A 16694-nucleotide genomic window follows, 5' to 3' on the forward strand; every position below is an offset into this window, starting at 1 on the left:
ATTTCCATTGAAATTCTTTTTTCTATTATCTTTGTTCTTCGTAATTACAGAAATAAGTGTGCTCTTTCAGTCTCAATCTTGAGAAGTGGTTTTCTTATTTTGTCCATCTCTACAAGTGTGAAAATGAAGGCCTATGGTATTAAATTATGCCATTTAAGACTTAAGTAAGCGTTACTTAGTAGGCACTGTTTTAGGAAGTAGTAACTCAGCAAGGTGGTCCTACTTAGTATATTAAATGGTTTCCAAAGTATATTGAATTTTGGTGCAACTACTTATATACTTTCCTGGACATGGAAGGAAAATATTACAAGTTGTAGAAACATAAAACAAAGACAATTATCTATCAGAAAACCACAGTTGTCATACTAGAGGTAATTTTCATTTAATTCTGTACTATTCTTCCCAAAGTTCTCATTCTAGTCCTAGAAGTGAACCAGTATAGCAATGATACTTGGAATCCCCATTGAAATATGGGGGAGGGAGTGGTCTGGTTTTTAGCTATAGTAAATTACTTAAATCAAGGAGGAGAAATTGGAGTTGAGTGTGGCTCTGATAATGTTTCAGTGCAGCTAGCCACCCTATTAAAATTATGTTGAACCTTTTCCTTTTGCTGCCTTATTTTCTTGAAGCCAAGAAGAAGAAGAAAGTGAACTGAGTCATGCAGCTAGGCAGTTGATATTCAAGTTGAACTGGGGATGTTTCACCTAAAGAAAAAAAAAACCTCAACTAACCTCAATAGGGACATGATTAATCACTTTTTAAAAATATTTCAAACAATGTCATTTGGAAGAGGGGCAACTTTATTTAATGAAAAGGACACTGAATTTGAAGTCACATTGGGTTCATATCCTTCATTTACTCCTATTACATTTGTGACTTTGGAAAATTCAGGGCATTAAACTAGCTGATCTCTAAGTTCTTCAAAATCATTTTATCCTTTGGTTTATCTTTTTGATCCTAGAGGAAAAATTAGGTTGAAGCAGGTTTTGGTTTCACATAACATCTTCCTAATAATGAGAGCTATATAAACATAGTGTGGACTTTCTTGTGAGCTATTCCAACAGAACCTACCTGATCACTTGTCAGTGATGGTGTAGTAAACATTTATGCTACATGTAGGTCAAGGCTAAAATATTATTCTGAGATTCTCTAGTATGGAAAAGGTTCTGGAGCTCTTCGGTGTCTTAGTTCATTATGGCCAAATTACCAGGCTAGACCTATGATAGTCCTTTGACTATAATCATTCACCTAAGTTGGCTAAAAGCAAGCCTGTACTTTTTTTTTTTTGCAGGTCTCACTAAGAATGTAATAATTACTTTTATTCCAACTTCCATTTCATTCACTGAGTTTCTTTCAAAGGGCAAGGATAAGAACTTGAGCAAGAAGAACTACAATGGAAAGCGTCAAAGCAGTTTATAATAGTGGCACCAGCAAGTGGGTTTGGTGTAAGGACAAATACAAATTGCAAAAAAACCTGATGTGATCTGTGGGAAATCAGTATGTTAAGGACATAGGAAATTGAATAAGAAAGAATACAATGTATATGTTTGATATCAGAAGTAAAAATTATTAAATATGGGGTTTCACTATATATTAAAATATATGCATTGATTACTGTTGCTCACTACTGTCTTTCAGATTTTAACATAAGCTGTGTTTTATGGTTGCTGTAAATACATTGTCTTTGAGAATTTTTCCTTAAGATATCTTAGATAAAAACCCAAGAGATAATATTATTCCTTATTGAAAAGAAAATGATGGACTGTGTTTCTTCTTTCCTTTAACAGAAAAAACATGGGCCAATTTGTCAGAAAACTGCTACTAAAAAACGAAAGGCCTTTGATTCAAGCAGGCAGAGGGCGGAAGGAACTGATATTCCAACAGTGAAACCACTTAAACCTCGGGTAAATATATAAGATTTGGAATAATGCCTGTATAAGAAAGCATGTACAACCCAAGGTGTACATCTGGTATTAAACTGGTTATGTAAATGTTTATGTCAACATTGATGGGATTTCCAAATTCATTGTCTGGTGAATGGTTTTTAGTGGAAAACCACATCTTAGACTCATCCCTGGAAGTGGGAACTTCTTGCTCTGTCTTGGGAATAAGTGAAATTTCCTTCAAAACTCTTTAATTTGGGGCAGCTAGGTAGTGCAATGGATAAAACACTGGCCCTGGATTCAGGAGGACCTGAGTTCAAATCTGGCCTCAGACACTTGATACTTACTAGCTGTGTGACCCTGGGCAAGTCACTTAACCCTCATTGCCCAGCAAAAATAAACAAGCAAACAAATAAATAAATAACAAACATAAATAAATAAATAATAACTAAATAAAAGATATGTGAAGAGTTGCCATGCCACATAGTAATTAAGAAAAAAAGAAAGATGCCACAGTCAGTACATTCATCCAGCATAAGCTGGATAAAGGGGGCATCTAGAATTCTGAAGGCGATAAAGATGAGGCCCAGCAAGGGGAGCTGGGTTGAGAGTACTGCAACTGAAGCATATGGAAGCTTTCTGACTTTCAAAACCTTTGGAGTATTCTAGCCAAGAAGCTATGCAGGGTCAAGTACCTCCCAGGACACAGAGATCAGGAGGGTTTAAGTGCCTCAGTGAGGAGGCCTCTGGGTAGTTTAGCTAGCAAAATTGCTGTCAGGTTGGCAGCAATAAGTTTACATACTCTAGAGGCTTGGCAGGTTTGTGGCAAGTTGATGTGAGCTATCCTCGATGGCCTTGAAGGGGCCATTGTTTTGTACCCAGATGATACCAGCAAGCTTGGTGCCTGCCAGCACTTTGTGCACACCAGCAGAAGGGAAGGACCAATGGCAAGACCCTGGACAATACTGCCTGAGAACAAATGAGCCTACTACCCTATCCAAATATGCAGGAGAAATCATGAAAAAAGTGCTAATTCGGGAAGTAAAGCTAGAAATGGGAATAAACTAAAGAAGATGCTTATGAAAAAAGCATTTTGTGGATAAAAGGAAGTTCAGAAAATCAGGCCAGACGACGAGAGAAACTCAATAGTTTCTATAGACAGAGCCTAGAGAAGGGTATGTCATGGCCGGAAGGTCGATTATAATTATTCAAAGAGATTTTTTAAAGGATGTTTAAATGAAATGAGAAAATAAAGGAAAGGATTGAAAGGACAATAAATAGCTTCATTCATGAGGTACAAAATCTTACCCAAGTAACAGATTCCCTAAACTTAAAATGGGCCAAACAGAAATCAATGACTCCATCAGACAGCAGGAAATATGACAATGAAATCAAAGTAAACATAAGGCAAATCCTCTCAAAAACAATAGACTGAGAGAATAGGTCAAGGAAACAATAAGAAAAATTGTCTTGAACGATAATCAACATAAAAAAAATCCTTACTCACCATATTTTAATAAATCAGAATGAAAACTGCCCAGACTTATTAAAACCAGATAGCAAAGTTAAATAAAAAGAATCCACTTATAACTTCCTGAAAGAAACCTTAAAATAAAAATTTCATGCAACTTCAAACCCAAATCCAGAGCTTGTAGGTTTAAGGGAAAAAATACTATAAGAAACCAGAAAGAAATAATTTAAACACCAGAGAATCACAATTGGGATCACATAAATTGGTAGCTGCCACCATAATGGAAACGAGCATTATAATACAGTATCACAGAAGGCCACAACCAAGAATTCCATCAAAAAAAGTTGAGTATGCTCTTACAAGGGAAAGAAATGGACAAAGGAAGAATGTATCTTTATTGTTGTAGAGGATTTCTAGGAATTTCTGATGAAATGAACAGAGTTGAATAGAATCTTTGAGATATAAAACATAGGAGTAAAGAGAAACCTAGTAAGGTAAATATGTGGGAGCACTTTGAAGGAATTACGTGAGGGGTATGTATTACCTTTTAATAGATGGAGAAGAAACAAGTGTCCCACCAGTACCCTTATTTCTTTAAGAATCGTAGAAAGAGTACATAATACAAAGAAAACCTGAGGTTGAATATGTTCTCTTTCAATGGTCTTAATTTAGTTTAAAAAAAAAAAGGAAAGGAAGGATAGAAGAAATACATGGATGAGAGGGAAGTGGGAAGGAGGTGTGGAACTTAATATTTCAAATAATTGGAGTATCCCAAAAAAACTATATAAACATGGAAGAAAGTATTGGAGAAGAGGACATCACATAAACCTTACTTTTATCTGAATTTTACAGAGGAAGGTTGAACACAGCCACAAAGAGTTTGATGTAGAAAAATAACAAATTAATTTGGGAAATAGGTGAGAACAGGGAGAGGGGATTGGGTGCTTATGTTGTTGTTCAGTTGTTTCTGACTCTTTGTGACCCTATGGACTATAACACACCACTGCTGTCCATGGGGTTTTCTTGGCAAAGATACTGGAGTGGTTTGCCATTTCCTTCTCCACTGGATTAAGGCAAACAGAGAAGTGATTTATCCAGTGTCATTCAGCTAGTAAGTGTCTAAAGCTGGATTTGAATTCAGGTCTGAGCCACCTAGCTGCCGCAGTTGCTTAAGTGGGAGGAATTAGTCACAAGTAAAACAAAATCCAACTTTGGGTGACTGATGAGATGGCAAAATCCTGTGATTGATGTTTGTTCAAAGAGAAGAGGGCCAAGTGAAGTTGAAGGGCATTGCTCATTAATGTTGAGAACATTATTACTGTCTTTTTTTGTAAAGAATGGAATGAGAGATGAGATGTGGAGAGGTAAAAGGTAAGGTAAATTAAAGGGACATAAAACAATTTAAAATCATCACTGTGGATGTCAGTGGTATGAACTCACTTATAAAATGATAATCGATAGATGGCTCATGGAAAGTAGAACTTAATATTATGTTGTTTACTGGAAACATTTCAAATATATTTATAAAGAATTAAAAGGCTGGAGCACCACTTTTTGTGCTTCATATAAACTGAAAAAAACAGAGGCATAGTAATCATTTCAGACAAGGTACAGTAAAAATATTCATGATTAAAGGGAAGGGATGAAGTGGGAAATTCTTATGTTTAAAGGCACCCTAAACAACAAAATTAAAATATGCTCATTGAATGATAGCATCTAAATACCTAAAGGAAAAGTGAATCTATTGAGATAAATCTATAGTAAAGTTTAATAGTTGGGGACCTATGTGTACTTCTTTCAGCCTTAGAAATATCTAACAAAATTGACAAGAAGTTACAAACTTGAATAAATCATTAGAAAAGTTGCATAGGATAGAATTCTGATTTCTGAGTGGGAACAGAATGAAATACATATTTCTTAGCTGTGTATAGTACCTTAACAAAAATAAATCATAAATTAGGGTATTAAAATCTCACTAACAAATACAGAAATGCAGAAATATTAAGCACATTTTTTAATGATCACAACCCAGTAAATATATTACAGAGTCATATTAAATAAAGGATCTTTGGGGGAAGGATTAAAATGTATTTGATATTAAATAATTTAATATTATAAAATTGATGATTCAAAGAAGAAATCATAGAAACAAGAGATAAAGTCATCAAAGAAATAACCATGATGAGATAACAGGGAAACTTGAAATTCAGCCAAACCAAGTCTTTTAGAAAATTTATTTTTTAAACATTTTAATCATCATAAAAGACAAAAACCAGATAAGCAGATCAGACATAAATGAAAAACTAGAAGATGATAGCAACTAAATACCAATAAAGAAATTTTGAAAATCAAGACATTAACAAAATTGCAAGCAAAAGGACCATTGATTTGATGAATGAAAGGATTTTGATTAAAAATAATTAACAAAATATATGAATGACTAATATTTTTGAAAAGAAAAAAACAAATTGTTAGTCAAAAATTAAAAGTAATTCACAACAAATGAAGATAAAAGAAAGAATATTCTCAATAATGACTAATGCCAACAGAATGGATAACAGATGAAATGGATGAATATTTAGAAAAAAAATAGCCAGATAACAGACTAGAAAATGGTAAATGTAAATAACCTAATTTCAGAAGAAAGAAATGTAATAAGCTATAAATGAGCTCTCAAAGAAGAAAAAGCCAAGACCAGATGGACTTATTAGTGAAGTCTATCAAACATGCAAAGAACAGTTGATTGCATAAGTAAACTCTATGCAAAAAATTTTTTTTAAGGTTTTATGGCTCTCTAAACAGACCATCATATCAAGTGTGAAAAGCTTAATTTTGCTCAGTAATGCATAATTACTTGTCTAACTTCTATATCTAGAAATTTTAGCACCAGATTGAATATGAATGGTGGTAAGAACCATCCTTTATTTGTCCTTGGTTTTATTGGAAAGGCCTCTGGAAGAGGGCATCTTAATCTTTTTTTTGTTTCATGGTTCCCTTTTGCAGTTTGGTGAAGCTTATAAACCTTCCTTTCAGAATGTTTTTAAAAGCATGAAATAAAATGTATAAAATTACAAAAGAAATTATATTGAAATAGTTATCTAAATATTTTACAAATCAAGTTCATGATTAATCTATCTAGCTCCAGAATTTATTACAAATAATTCTAGACCTTGGTTTTAGATAGATACTATTAACCATATTAAGGAAAAATGTGTTTATTCCTATGCATTTATTTTTACTATAATTAATATGAACTATTATATTTGTATTTATCATATTAAATCAATAGCATTTTTTGACATAAATCCAATTTGGTCTAGTATATTATCTTTTAACTATAATGTTGAAGCCTCTGTTAACTAATTTTTTTGCATCAACATTCAATAGGGATATGATTCCATGGTAATTTTTTCTTCTATGTTTCTCCCTGGTTTAAATATCAAGATTAGGGACAGCTAGGTGGCGCAGTGGATAAAGCACCGGTCTTGGATTCAGGAGTACCTGAGTTCAAATCTGACCCCAGACACTTGACACTTAATAGCTGTGTGACCCTGGGCAAGTCACTTAACCCCCATTGCCCTGCAAAAATAAATAAATAAACAAACAAATAAATATCAAGATTTGTATCATAGAACGATGTTTCTGTCACCTAGCTACCCCTGGTTAGATCAATACTTCATACTCTGTATCAAGATAAACTTAAATGAATATATGATTTAGATATCAAAGGTCACATTAATTAGAGGAACATGGAAGGTAATACTTTTTGTTACTAGGGGCTAGGGGAAGAATGCATGAGAGAGGATTATATAAAATTGGAAATTTTTTGCACAAACAAAATGCAGTAAAAATCAGAAGGGAAACAGTTAAGAGAAAAATCTTTTTCTAGAAATTTCTCTGATCAAAGAGCAATATTTCTTCTATTGTGGGACAGTTCCAGTTTTAGGAAACTTTCTTAATTGAGCTGAAAGCAGCCTCTTTTGTAATTTCCACCTAGTACAAGTATTGTCTTACCACCCATAGCCAAGTTAAAGAATAGATTTAAATTTCTTTAAGTTAAATCATAAGGAATGGCTAACATACATAAAGAACAAAAAAAAATTAACAAATTTTACTTGAGTTGATACATCTTTTCCTAAAGAGTAGTTTGTTTTTATAAGTTTTATAAACATGTTAATAATGTGATAAAACATTCAGTTGTCGGGGTTGGAGGCAGAGAGGTATAAATATACCAGTTTCTATCACTATCTGGTTCAACTTTTTTTCTTTTTCTAATATTTCCTGATCAGGAGGCAAATACATTAAGAAACAGGTACACAGTCCTACTCATTTATTGTATCAGCACACATTAAGCATTTGCTATACAGTATCTAGAAATAATAAACCATCAATTCCCCAATTAGATTAAATACGTTCCCTCAAACTCATGGGCTGTTACGTAGTAAGGTAAAGTCTGCTTATGTACAGTTGTCCTGTGTAAATGAGATAGCAGAAGGAACCATTGAATGGTTGGTAAAGGCAACACTATTAAATAGTATGGCATGAATTTAGTGGCAAAATGTGACGAACAAAAGGTTTGATTGCCTATACTTTAAAAAATATTTTATTAGTTTACAAGATTGTTGAAATGGCCTAATTTTTTTCAGAGACCTTACCTTTTAATTTAGAAAAGGAATGACATTAACTATTTCTCTATGTGTATTCATTTATACATATATATGTATATATACACATATATAATACTTTATACCAGATGTTGATGTTTCAGCTAGATGGTACAGATTTTTTTTTTAAACTTTCTCAGTTCAATGTCTTATTAGATACATAAGCTATAATATTTGTGTATTATGTTCATTTACAAATGTATGATTGGATAAAAGGTTACCATAATATCAGATACATATATAGGGTGTCTCACAAATGTCAGTGGAGTTTTAAATTATTAGAATGAGCTTAAAACTCTACTTGAGGCTTTCGGAACACCCTCTGTTATGCTCTCCTTAAAGAGTTTTTTCACCTTTGAATTAGTGTTGAAAGTAAAATGAAGTTACCATCCATTTTCATTTCAGTGTGCACATTTTTTTTGTTATTCATTATTTTTTAAAAAATTTCTTTCTAGCCAGAACCGCCAAAGAAACAGTCTAACTGGAGAAGAAAACATGAAGAATTCATTGCCACCATAAGGGCAGCTAAAGGACTTGATCAGGCACTTAAAGAGGGTGGCAAACTTCCACCACCACCTCCACCTTCTTATGATCCTGGTATATAAATATTGATGAGACATATGTTAACATGAGGGGGTTACTAATAGATACCCATATACGTGTGTTATTGCTATTACACTGTTAATGTGATGGTTATAGCCTGATAAATCAAAATTTTTAGCTCAAAGGAAACAGCCCGAGTTTATATCATAGTTGTGATTGAGCATAATAAAAAGGGGAAAAATTTACAATTTTATAATTTCAGCATATAATAGAGTTCATTTTGAAATTGCTTCAAATTATTAAAGATAAGAACTTTAGATTCTTTAGCTATAGGTTTAAAAAGTTATTTTATCTAAAATATGATTAATTAATTATATACATACATGCCCCATTGTTTCACTACTTCCTAATACAGAAAAGGTACATTTCATATTTTACTTCTGAAGTTAAAAACATCAGGGAAAAAATTCCATTTGTGATGAGAATTTATTAGTGTAATAGTTCAAATTGAAGTGTTAATAGCCCACATTTTTTTTATCTTCCACAATGAAACAGATGTGTAACTTGTGTTCTTTAACCAAATTTCCATCTATCTATACAATCTCTTGATAGAAGCTACATACTAAATGTTACGATGCTTTAAGAACATAAAAATGCCATTGAAGGGAAGTTTCTCTTTTGTTTACTTGAGCAAGCATCTTGACACAGCAAGTTTGTCATTGAAGTTTTGACTCATGTCCACGTACTGGTTTACCTTCTAGCATGGTTCTTTCTAATTGCTTCTTTTTCAGAGAATCTAACAGATTTTCCCATGTAATCAAGAGACTCAGTAATTCTCTGAAATTTGCTGTATGTTCAAGATGGTTATGTGTTATGTAAAAGCAGGGGCATGGATATGTCTGCATTATTTAGGAATCTCGAGCAGGATTTCAGGGTTCCATTTAGATTAGTTAAATTAAAAAAGTTAAATTACCATAGAGATCCATCTAGAAGAGGAGAACAGGAACAAAGTCTAGGAATTGTTGCTAGGGAACTCAATCTAGGTTCAAAGGCACAGAGAAATCAGTAACATTCCAGATTTAGGATCATTGTTCACTTAATGAATAGTAGTGTCAGTTCTTATTTATGTGTGCCACTCAGATCTATTACTACTCAAAAATATTAATATTCTTTAGTAGTAGCAATTCTGGGGGTCTGGGCACGTTCCCCTTGCTTCTCGTGTTTCTTCCACCCAGAGTGTCAGAATTGATAACAAATACTATGCTAGCAGAAAGAATAGGTTACGTGGGAAATATCATTTAGGTTCTTGATTGGTTCTTATTTATATTTGAGCCACAAATCTCCTAATTCACATTTGTCCTGTTTTTGGGAATTAGACTACAAATTTTTCTTTATCATCTATTATGGGTAGATCTATTTTCAGAACTGGGGAAATGTTGCCACCTGTGCCATTTGGGCCCATGACTACTGAAAGACTGGATTTATGATCCAATCAGGAAGCTTCAGTCAAAAGGCTATCAGGGCAGGGTACTTAGGTTATTATTATGTTATTAGAAAGGGCCTGTTTCTTTGTTTCAGTTTCCAGTAGTGTTATCCATTGTGAGAGTTGATAGCCCTACTTCATCTCTGACCCACAGAGTTTTATAGAGAGTCGATGATTGGGGTCAGTAGCTTGAAAGGTAATGTGATATGGAAAGAGTACTGGACGTGGAGCCAGGATACACTAGACCCTGAATTCCACCTCTGAAATTAGGTTTGTTATCTTGGGAAGTCACTTAAGCTCTTTGAGCCTCAGTTTCCTCATCTATAGCATGCAGATAATATCTGAAGTAGTTATTTCACAAGATTGTTGTGGAGCTCAAAGGAGATAATGTATGAATATTTTTTCCAACCCTTAATATGCTATATTAAGTTAGCTGCTATTATGATGATTTAGGCTTAGCAGTTTCCTAGCTTTTTCAGGTACTGTTTGTCTACAGGGACAGTGGCATGAAGCATCATAGATACTAAGAATTAAGGAGGGACTCTGTAGTTTGAGATATATTACATGTTTATGAAAGGAAGCATGCATTTAATAAAATATAAGTCAACAGTGAAAAAGGTGAGCCAGTTATCTTTGATGGTCAGCAATCTGGTGTCACTCTAAAATTGGGTTTACTCAGTCTGATCCTCAGTTTGAGGGTGGTAGGTTGCGGAAAGTTACAGTTTGATTTGCTAGAGACAAGGAGGAGAGGGGAGAGAGGGCTGTCCAAAAGTTTGAAATGAATGGTGGACTTTAATCAGAAATAAAGTGAGTGGAAGGTATGAAAGTAAAATCTTTCTAAGATGAACAAGCCTGCTGTCACTGTGATAGTTGTGGGAGTAGGAAGGGGCAGGGAAGTTAGGTACAAGGTGTACCATTTTTGTTAGTATCCACCAAGCCTGTGATGGTGACCTGACCATAACAGGTTTATGAAGCAGCCCCAGGTCACTTAAAATCAGAATAACTTTATTTATTAAGATTGCCATAACCCATTACAGTTGCTGCGTATTTCAGCCTATATGCAGACTTTTTTTTAAAAGATGTAATGGGAGCAAAATGTGTTGTGCTGTGCCCAGGGAAAAGTATAGTTTAACAGTATAGAGGGTCTTCAACATCTTTACGTGAGCCATGTCTAATCCATCATAATGGAATTTGTAATATTATATATTATATAATTATATTCTATATAGAATAGTATTTCCTGCCTTTTCTACCCCAAGAAGCTTATTCATATGTGAATGTGGAGGGGTACCTATAGAAATGAATCCTCCCTCTTAAGGAATCAAGTAGTTCTCAGGGAGTCAGGAAGACCTAGGAAAATACGTTCCATTGTTATTTCTGCTGATAAATGAGTTTCATAATTCCTGATTATGACAGTTCTCAGGCCAAAATTCTTAGGGAGAAAGGGATTGCCCCTCCTCAACATCTTTGAGCTAGGCTTTTGCAGCAGATGCATCATAAGCTGTAACACCTTAGGATATAGCAGATTTAGAAGCTGAGTACCCATTAGATCTGTTGCTCATTGAGTTTTATTACTGATGTTGTTCAAGATCACAGTAATTAGTTTTTTACTAACTTAGTGCTAGGTTCCTTTCAAAATAATAATGCTAGGCTCCTTTCAGGAAAATGAGAGAAAGGTTTACCTAGATTATGAGCAGTTTATTTTCTCTGACTTTTTAATCTAATTTTAGTTTAGTAGATGGCATAAAGGTGATCTCCATGGCTATTTTGGAGAAGTCTGCTTTCACCACGAGGCACAAGGGACTGGCATATGAGTTCTTTGAACACCTCAGTTGTGGATATCTACTGGAAGCTCATAGGGTCTTCAGGAAACTGAGTCATTATAATAATTGTGCAGTCAAATGGCCATGGTATCTAGTAAACCCCAGTAGTGATTTCAATTCCTTCATGTTAGGTATAGTTAAGGGTGCCATCTCTGTCTCCTGGTGGCCTATAATATGCCTCAATTCCATCTTATCTAGCACTACTCGAATTATTTTCATCTCAGAATATTGATCATGTAGTTGTCATTCATATGAAACATAGTCATGATCAGCAAGACGACAAAATAGATGCTTTCTGCAAACTTTCATAAAGGTTTTCAAGGCCAGGCTTGAACATAAAGAAATTATGCAGCAAAGTAATCATTTATGAGATGTTAGGGAAAAAATGCCTAATTTTTCAGGATGAGAGTTCTTGATGATGGAAACCTAGATGTAGCTGTTGCACTTAAGAAATCCTAAAACATGAAGAACTTTGTTTTAGAGATTTTGCTGTAATGTATTAGAGTAGAAAGTGGCAATGCCCCCTTCCATAAGTTTGTCTGAGATAGAATCCACAAGCCTTTTGATCCATCAGTACTGTTATTCCAAGCTTGGCTCTAACTTTTGGACTTACATTGATTATCATTAGTTCAGGGTCTTTTAAAGATCTGAATAAAACACAGTTTCAAAAATTTGTTTTCAAATTACCTGAGGAGTTTCCTTAAGTCATGGTCGCCCATTAGGCACCTGTCTGGATAGTGAGGAAGTCATAAATTCAGACTTTGCCTGGTGGGTAGTAAAATTGTAGGGCAGAATTTTGAGAAATACTCAGATCTGCTTAAAAACAAAAATAAAAGCACAGTCAATACCTGTGCTTTTTGGAGAATTTCTTCAGTGGATGCCCCAAGTGAGCTGAATGTTGGAAAAAGTCTTGAGTATTGTTTTAAGTGAAGGCATTTTGAATTTTAATATAAAATGGTTATGCAGGCTGGATTAATTTTCAATTTTGAGTCGAACTAGAGCAGAGCATGCTGTTTCTGGGCTAGATATTTCATTCTATGCCACTTTTCCAGGGGGTGGTGAATGCTTCTTTCTAAATAGTTCATCATTCAGTATTGTAGGTGTTGTGAACAAGTTGTCCAATGTCATTGGGGATGGGACTGCAGCTTTACTGACCAGATGTCCTGAGTAGGGTTGCCAGTTCAGGTGGTAGGGGTTAGTTAAAAGCCAGCTGATGGTATATATTTATCTGGTGAGAGATAAGGACTGAAACAGAGATTGTCAGTATAAGGGCCTCCTCAAGCCTGAGTCCTAAGACAGGGAATTAGGAACAAGTGAACACAGGATGAGAAGAAAAAAAAAAGTAAGGTTGCTATGTAATAAGCATTAAAAGAAATTTATTTGTGCATGGGCTGTTTGTGCTTCTGAGAAAGCCACTTAGCTGGGGTGATTGCAGGACTTGGACAACTCAAGACTGTTAATTTTTTTTTTTCTTTTGGCTGGGAAGTGAGGGTTGAGTGACTTGCCCAGAGTCACACAGCTAGTGAGTGTCAGATGTCCAAGGCTGGATTTGAACTCAGGTCCTCTTGAATCCAGGGCCAGTGCTCTATCCACTGTGCCATCTAGCTGCCCCAGGACTGTTAATTTTGCTCCTTTTTCTTGAACCTCCACAAAGTTAGTTCCCTACTTCTCTGCTGCTTTAGATGTGATTAGAATTGTCAAAAAACCTGGGTTCAAATCTTGCCTTAGTTATTGATTAAAAAAGGTGACCTCAGGCAAGTTCTTTGTATCTGCTTCCTCATCTATAAGATGGATAATAGTAATACTTGTACTTCCATTTTCATAAAAGTGCCATAAGAATCAAATGAGGTAATGCATGTAAAGCACTTTTATAAGTCATTACCTACTAAGTAAATGTATGCTATTGATATTTTTATCACCTTTACGATGTCAGAGGTAGGAAAGCAGTTTTATAGGAAGAACTTGAGGCCTACTGAAGGCAATCTTTTTATTATTAGGGGCTCTAGGCCTGTTCTGCGGAGGAAGGATACTTTGAGGGCTTGAATTTGGACTCTTTAAAATAGGTAATCCCTACTACAAAGGGAATTTGCTCTGGTCACATCTGTAGATTATGAGTCAAGTTAATTTCTGCGCCACCCCAGAGTCAGGTAACCAATTTAGCTAAATCTTTATAGTATTATACTTGTTCTTCGGATAACTTTTTGTTTTCATTTATTAGAAATACTATTTTTCTTATTCTCTTTTGATATAAGTGGACCATGCTATTTTTTGCAATTGTGTCTATGAAATCTCATTTTAATGTGATTATGTTAATAGGAAACTACATTTTGCCCTTTCTAGTGTGTTTTGGTGCCCTAGCACAGAGAACTTATGTGACAAGTTGAGAAAACCATTTTTATTTAAAATTATTTTTTCCTATTGAAGTACTAAGTTGTGCCATATTCAGGCCCTTATTTTTAAAATATAATACTTTGATATAATGAATATACCAAGTATGTTCTCCAGCTTAATTATTCTACAGAATTTTTCATCTTTAGTGAAGAAATGTGAGACAAATAGAGAAAGTATCATTTCTTTACCATAGTAATATGAGAATTCTTGTTCTTCTCTTGCATTTATTCCTGTCTCTCCCCTTCCTCTCTTAGGTGAGGTAAGGTTGAGGTAGGAACAAGCTAGAATTGAGCAGGTATCTGATCTAAGGTCTTCTTTAATGGGGACAGACATAGGTTATCTTCTGGTTTGTCAGCTAAAAAATAAAATTATGAAGAATCTGGCAATTTATAACTTAGCAGATTTTCCTACTCACCTCTAGTATTTATACTTGTGTGTGTGTTTTGAGTGCATCATATGTATATATGTTTTATATATATCTATATATGACATAAATATAACTGCCATGATTTAAGACTCATTTCACATACAACTAAACCTTTTTAAAATTTATATCTCTTGTAGATTATATTCAGTGTCCATATTGCCAGAGGAGATTCAATGAAAATGCAGCTGACAGACATATTAATTTCTGTAAGGAACAAGCTGCTCGTATTAGTAACAAAGGCAAATTTCCTACTGATATTAAAGGAAAGTCAGCGTCTCGACCTCAGGTAAAATGATGTGTGCTAAACCATTTCTGGGGACAGATGGGAAAGACTGCATAGACTTCAAAGTAGTAAACTAATATTCCAGAGGGCATTTACATACATTTTGCCTGCTGTTTAGAAATTGGATTAAATTAAGAAGATTGGTATTGTATTTTAGGAGAAGTACCACTGGCCTGGAACTTAATGATCTCTAAGGATCCTTCCAACTCCAAAGGAGTCATAAGGGAAAGTGCTGAGGCGTCATAAGGGAAAGCATGATTAAGAAGAGAAACAGATTTAGAAGAAAAACTGAGTGAAATGTTCACAGAATAACAACTTCAGAGTTGAAAGTAGAGTAAGAAAGTAGCTCAGAAAGACTCGTATCATAACACACCCTGTAAGGGCTCATCTGGTGAGGAGGAATTCATTCTCCCTGAACAGCCCATTGTACTTGGAGATACCTCTAAAGGATAAAAGAAAGCTTTTCCTGACAGCAAACCTGAATCTGCCTTTTTGCAGCTATCACTCATTATTCCTGGTTTAGGCCTCTGTAGCCAAACAATACATCTATTCTCTCTTCTACACTATCAAGTATCTTCTGAGTCTTATTGTCTCCAGGCTAAGAATGAATAATTTTTTCTATTGATCTTTGACATTCTGCTTGCTCTCCTCTGGAAGTTCTTTAGCTTATCTGTGTTCTTTTTAAAATCTGGTACCCAGAACTGAAGACAGTACTCCAGATGTGCTATTTTTGCACTTTTAGTCCCTTTACAACTTTATTCCCTATATTCAGCTCTTAAATTGACTGCATACCCAGCTTCCTTTTTCTTTCTTTGAACAACTTAATAGTCACACCCAACTTCTTTTCCTTCCTCTTCCTAAATTATTACCTTACCTTGCCTTGCCAGTTTCTTTACTTTATTTTCTTTTTACTTTGATGACAAATGGGTACAATAGAAAGAGTACTGGCTCTGAAGAACCTGATTCAAACCCTAGCTCTGAAACTTACTACGCATTCGACCTCGGGTAAATTGACTTTCTCAGCCTCATTTACCTCATCTATAAAATAAGTGTTTTGGACTGGATGGCCTGGGACGCCTTTTCTATCCCTAGATCTTAATCATTCTTTCCTTTATGACTCCTTTGGAGTTAGGATCCTTAGAGATCATTAAGTTCCAGGCCAGTGGTATTTCTCCTAAAATACAATACCAATCTTCTTAATTTAATCTATGGTCCTATATTTCCTTTACCCCTATATTCTGTTCCATTTTAACACAGAATATGCTCTTGTTCTTGCTTTTTTTCTATGCGAGTGGAAAGGTAGTGGGAGAGACTTTGGATATCCCTAATAATTCCTTCAAAAACAGTGTTGTACAGCTGAAAGAACACTGGATTTGGAGTCAGAAGACCTATATTTGAATCCTGAGTCAGTGTCACTAAGTGTGTGATCTTGGGCATGTCACATAGTCTCTCAGGGCCTCAATTTCCCAATATGTTAACATGAGGCTGTTGGACTATATGTCTTTTAAGGTCTTCTCCCACTTTAGGTCCTTTGATCCTCTGAGAAGACATCAGTAATATAATCACTTATGGAAAATTAATGTAAATATTGAATTTTAGGATTTAACTATATTAGGTATATTGTGTGTAAAACCTATTTAAATTTGCTGCCTATTGTGTGTGTGTGTGTGTATATATATATATAAAACACACATATAAAAAAAATATATATATATAAAACACACAC

The 16694-nt window shown here is 34.6% G+C and overlaps 1 protein-coding gene across 2 annotated transcripts in view; it reads left to right on the top strand.

The window, feature by feature from the left end:
- ZC2HC1A (zinc finger C2HC-type containing 1A) overlaps nucleotides 1-16694 on the top strand; it is a 70192-nt gene that overhangs the window by 22187 nt on the left and 31311 nt on the right. For both annotated transcript variants that reach the window (XM_043975633.1, XM_043975634.1), the window contains exons 3-5: nucleotides 1788-1904; nucleotides 8474-8615; nucleotides 14823-14971. In XM_043975633.1, coding sequence (XP_043831568.1) covers nucleotides 1788-1904; nucleotides 8474-8615; nucleotides 14823-14971 — 408 coding nt within the window. The remainder of the gene's footprint in view (nucleotides 1-1787; nucleotides 1905-8473; nucleotides 8616-14822; nucleotides 14972-16694) is intronic.

This window comes from Dromiciops gliroides, chromosome 1, assembly GCF_019393635.1.
Source record: "Dromiciops gliroides isolate mDroGli1 chromosome 1, mDroGli1.pri, whole genome shotgun sequence".
In the NCBI taxonomy this organism is placed as follows: Eukaryota; Metazoa; Chordata; class Mammalia; order Microbiotheria; family Microbiotheriidae; genus Dromiciops; species Dromiciops gliroides.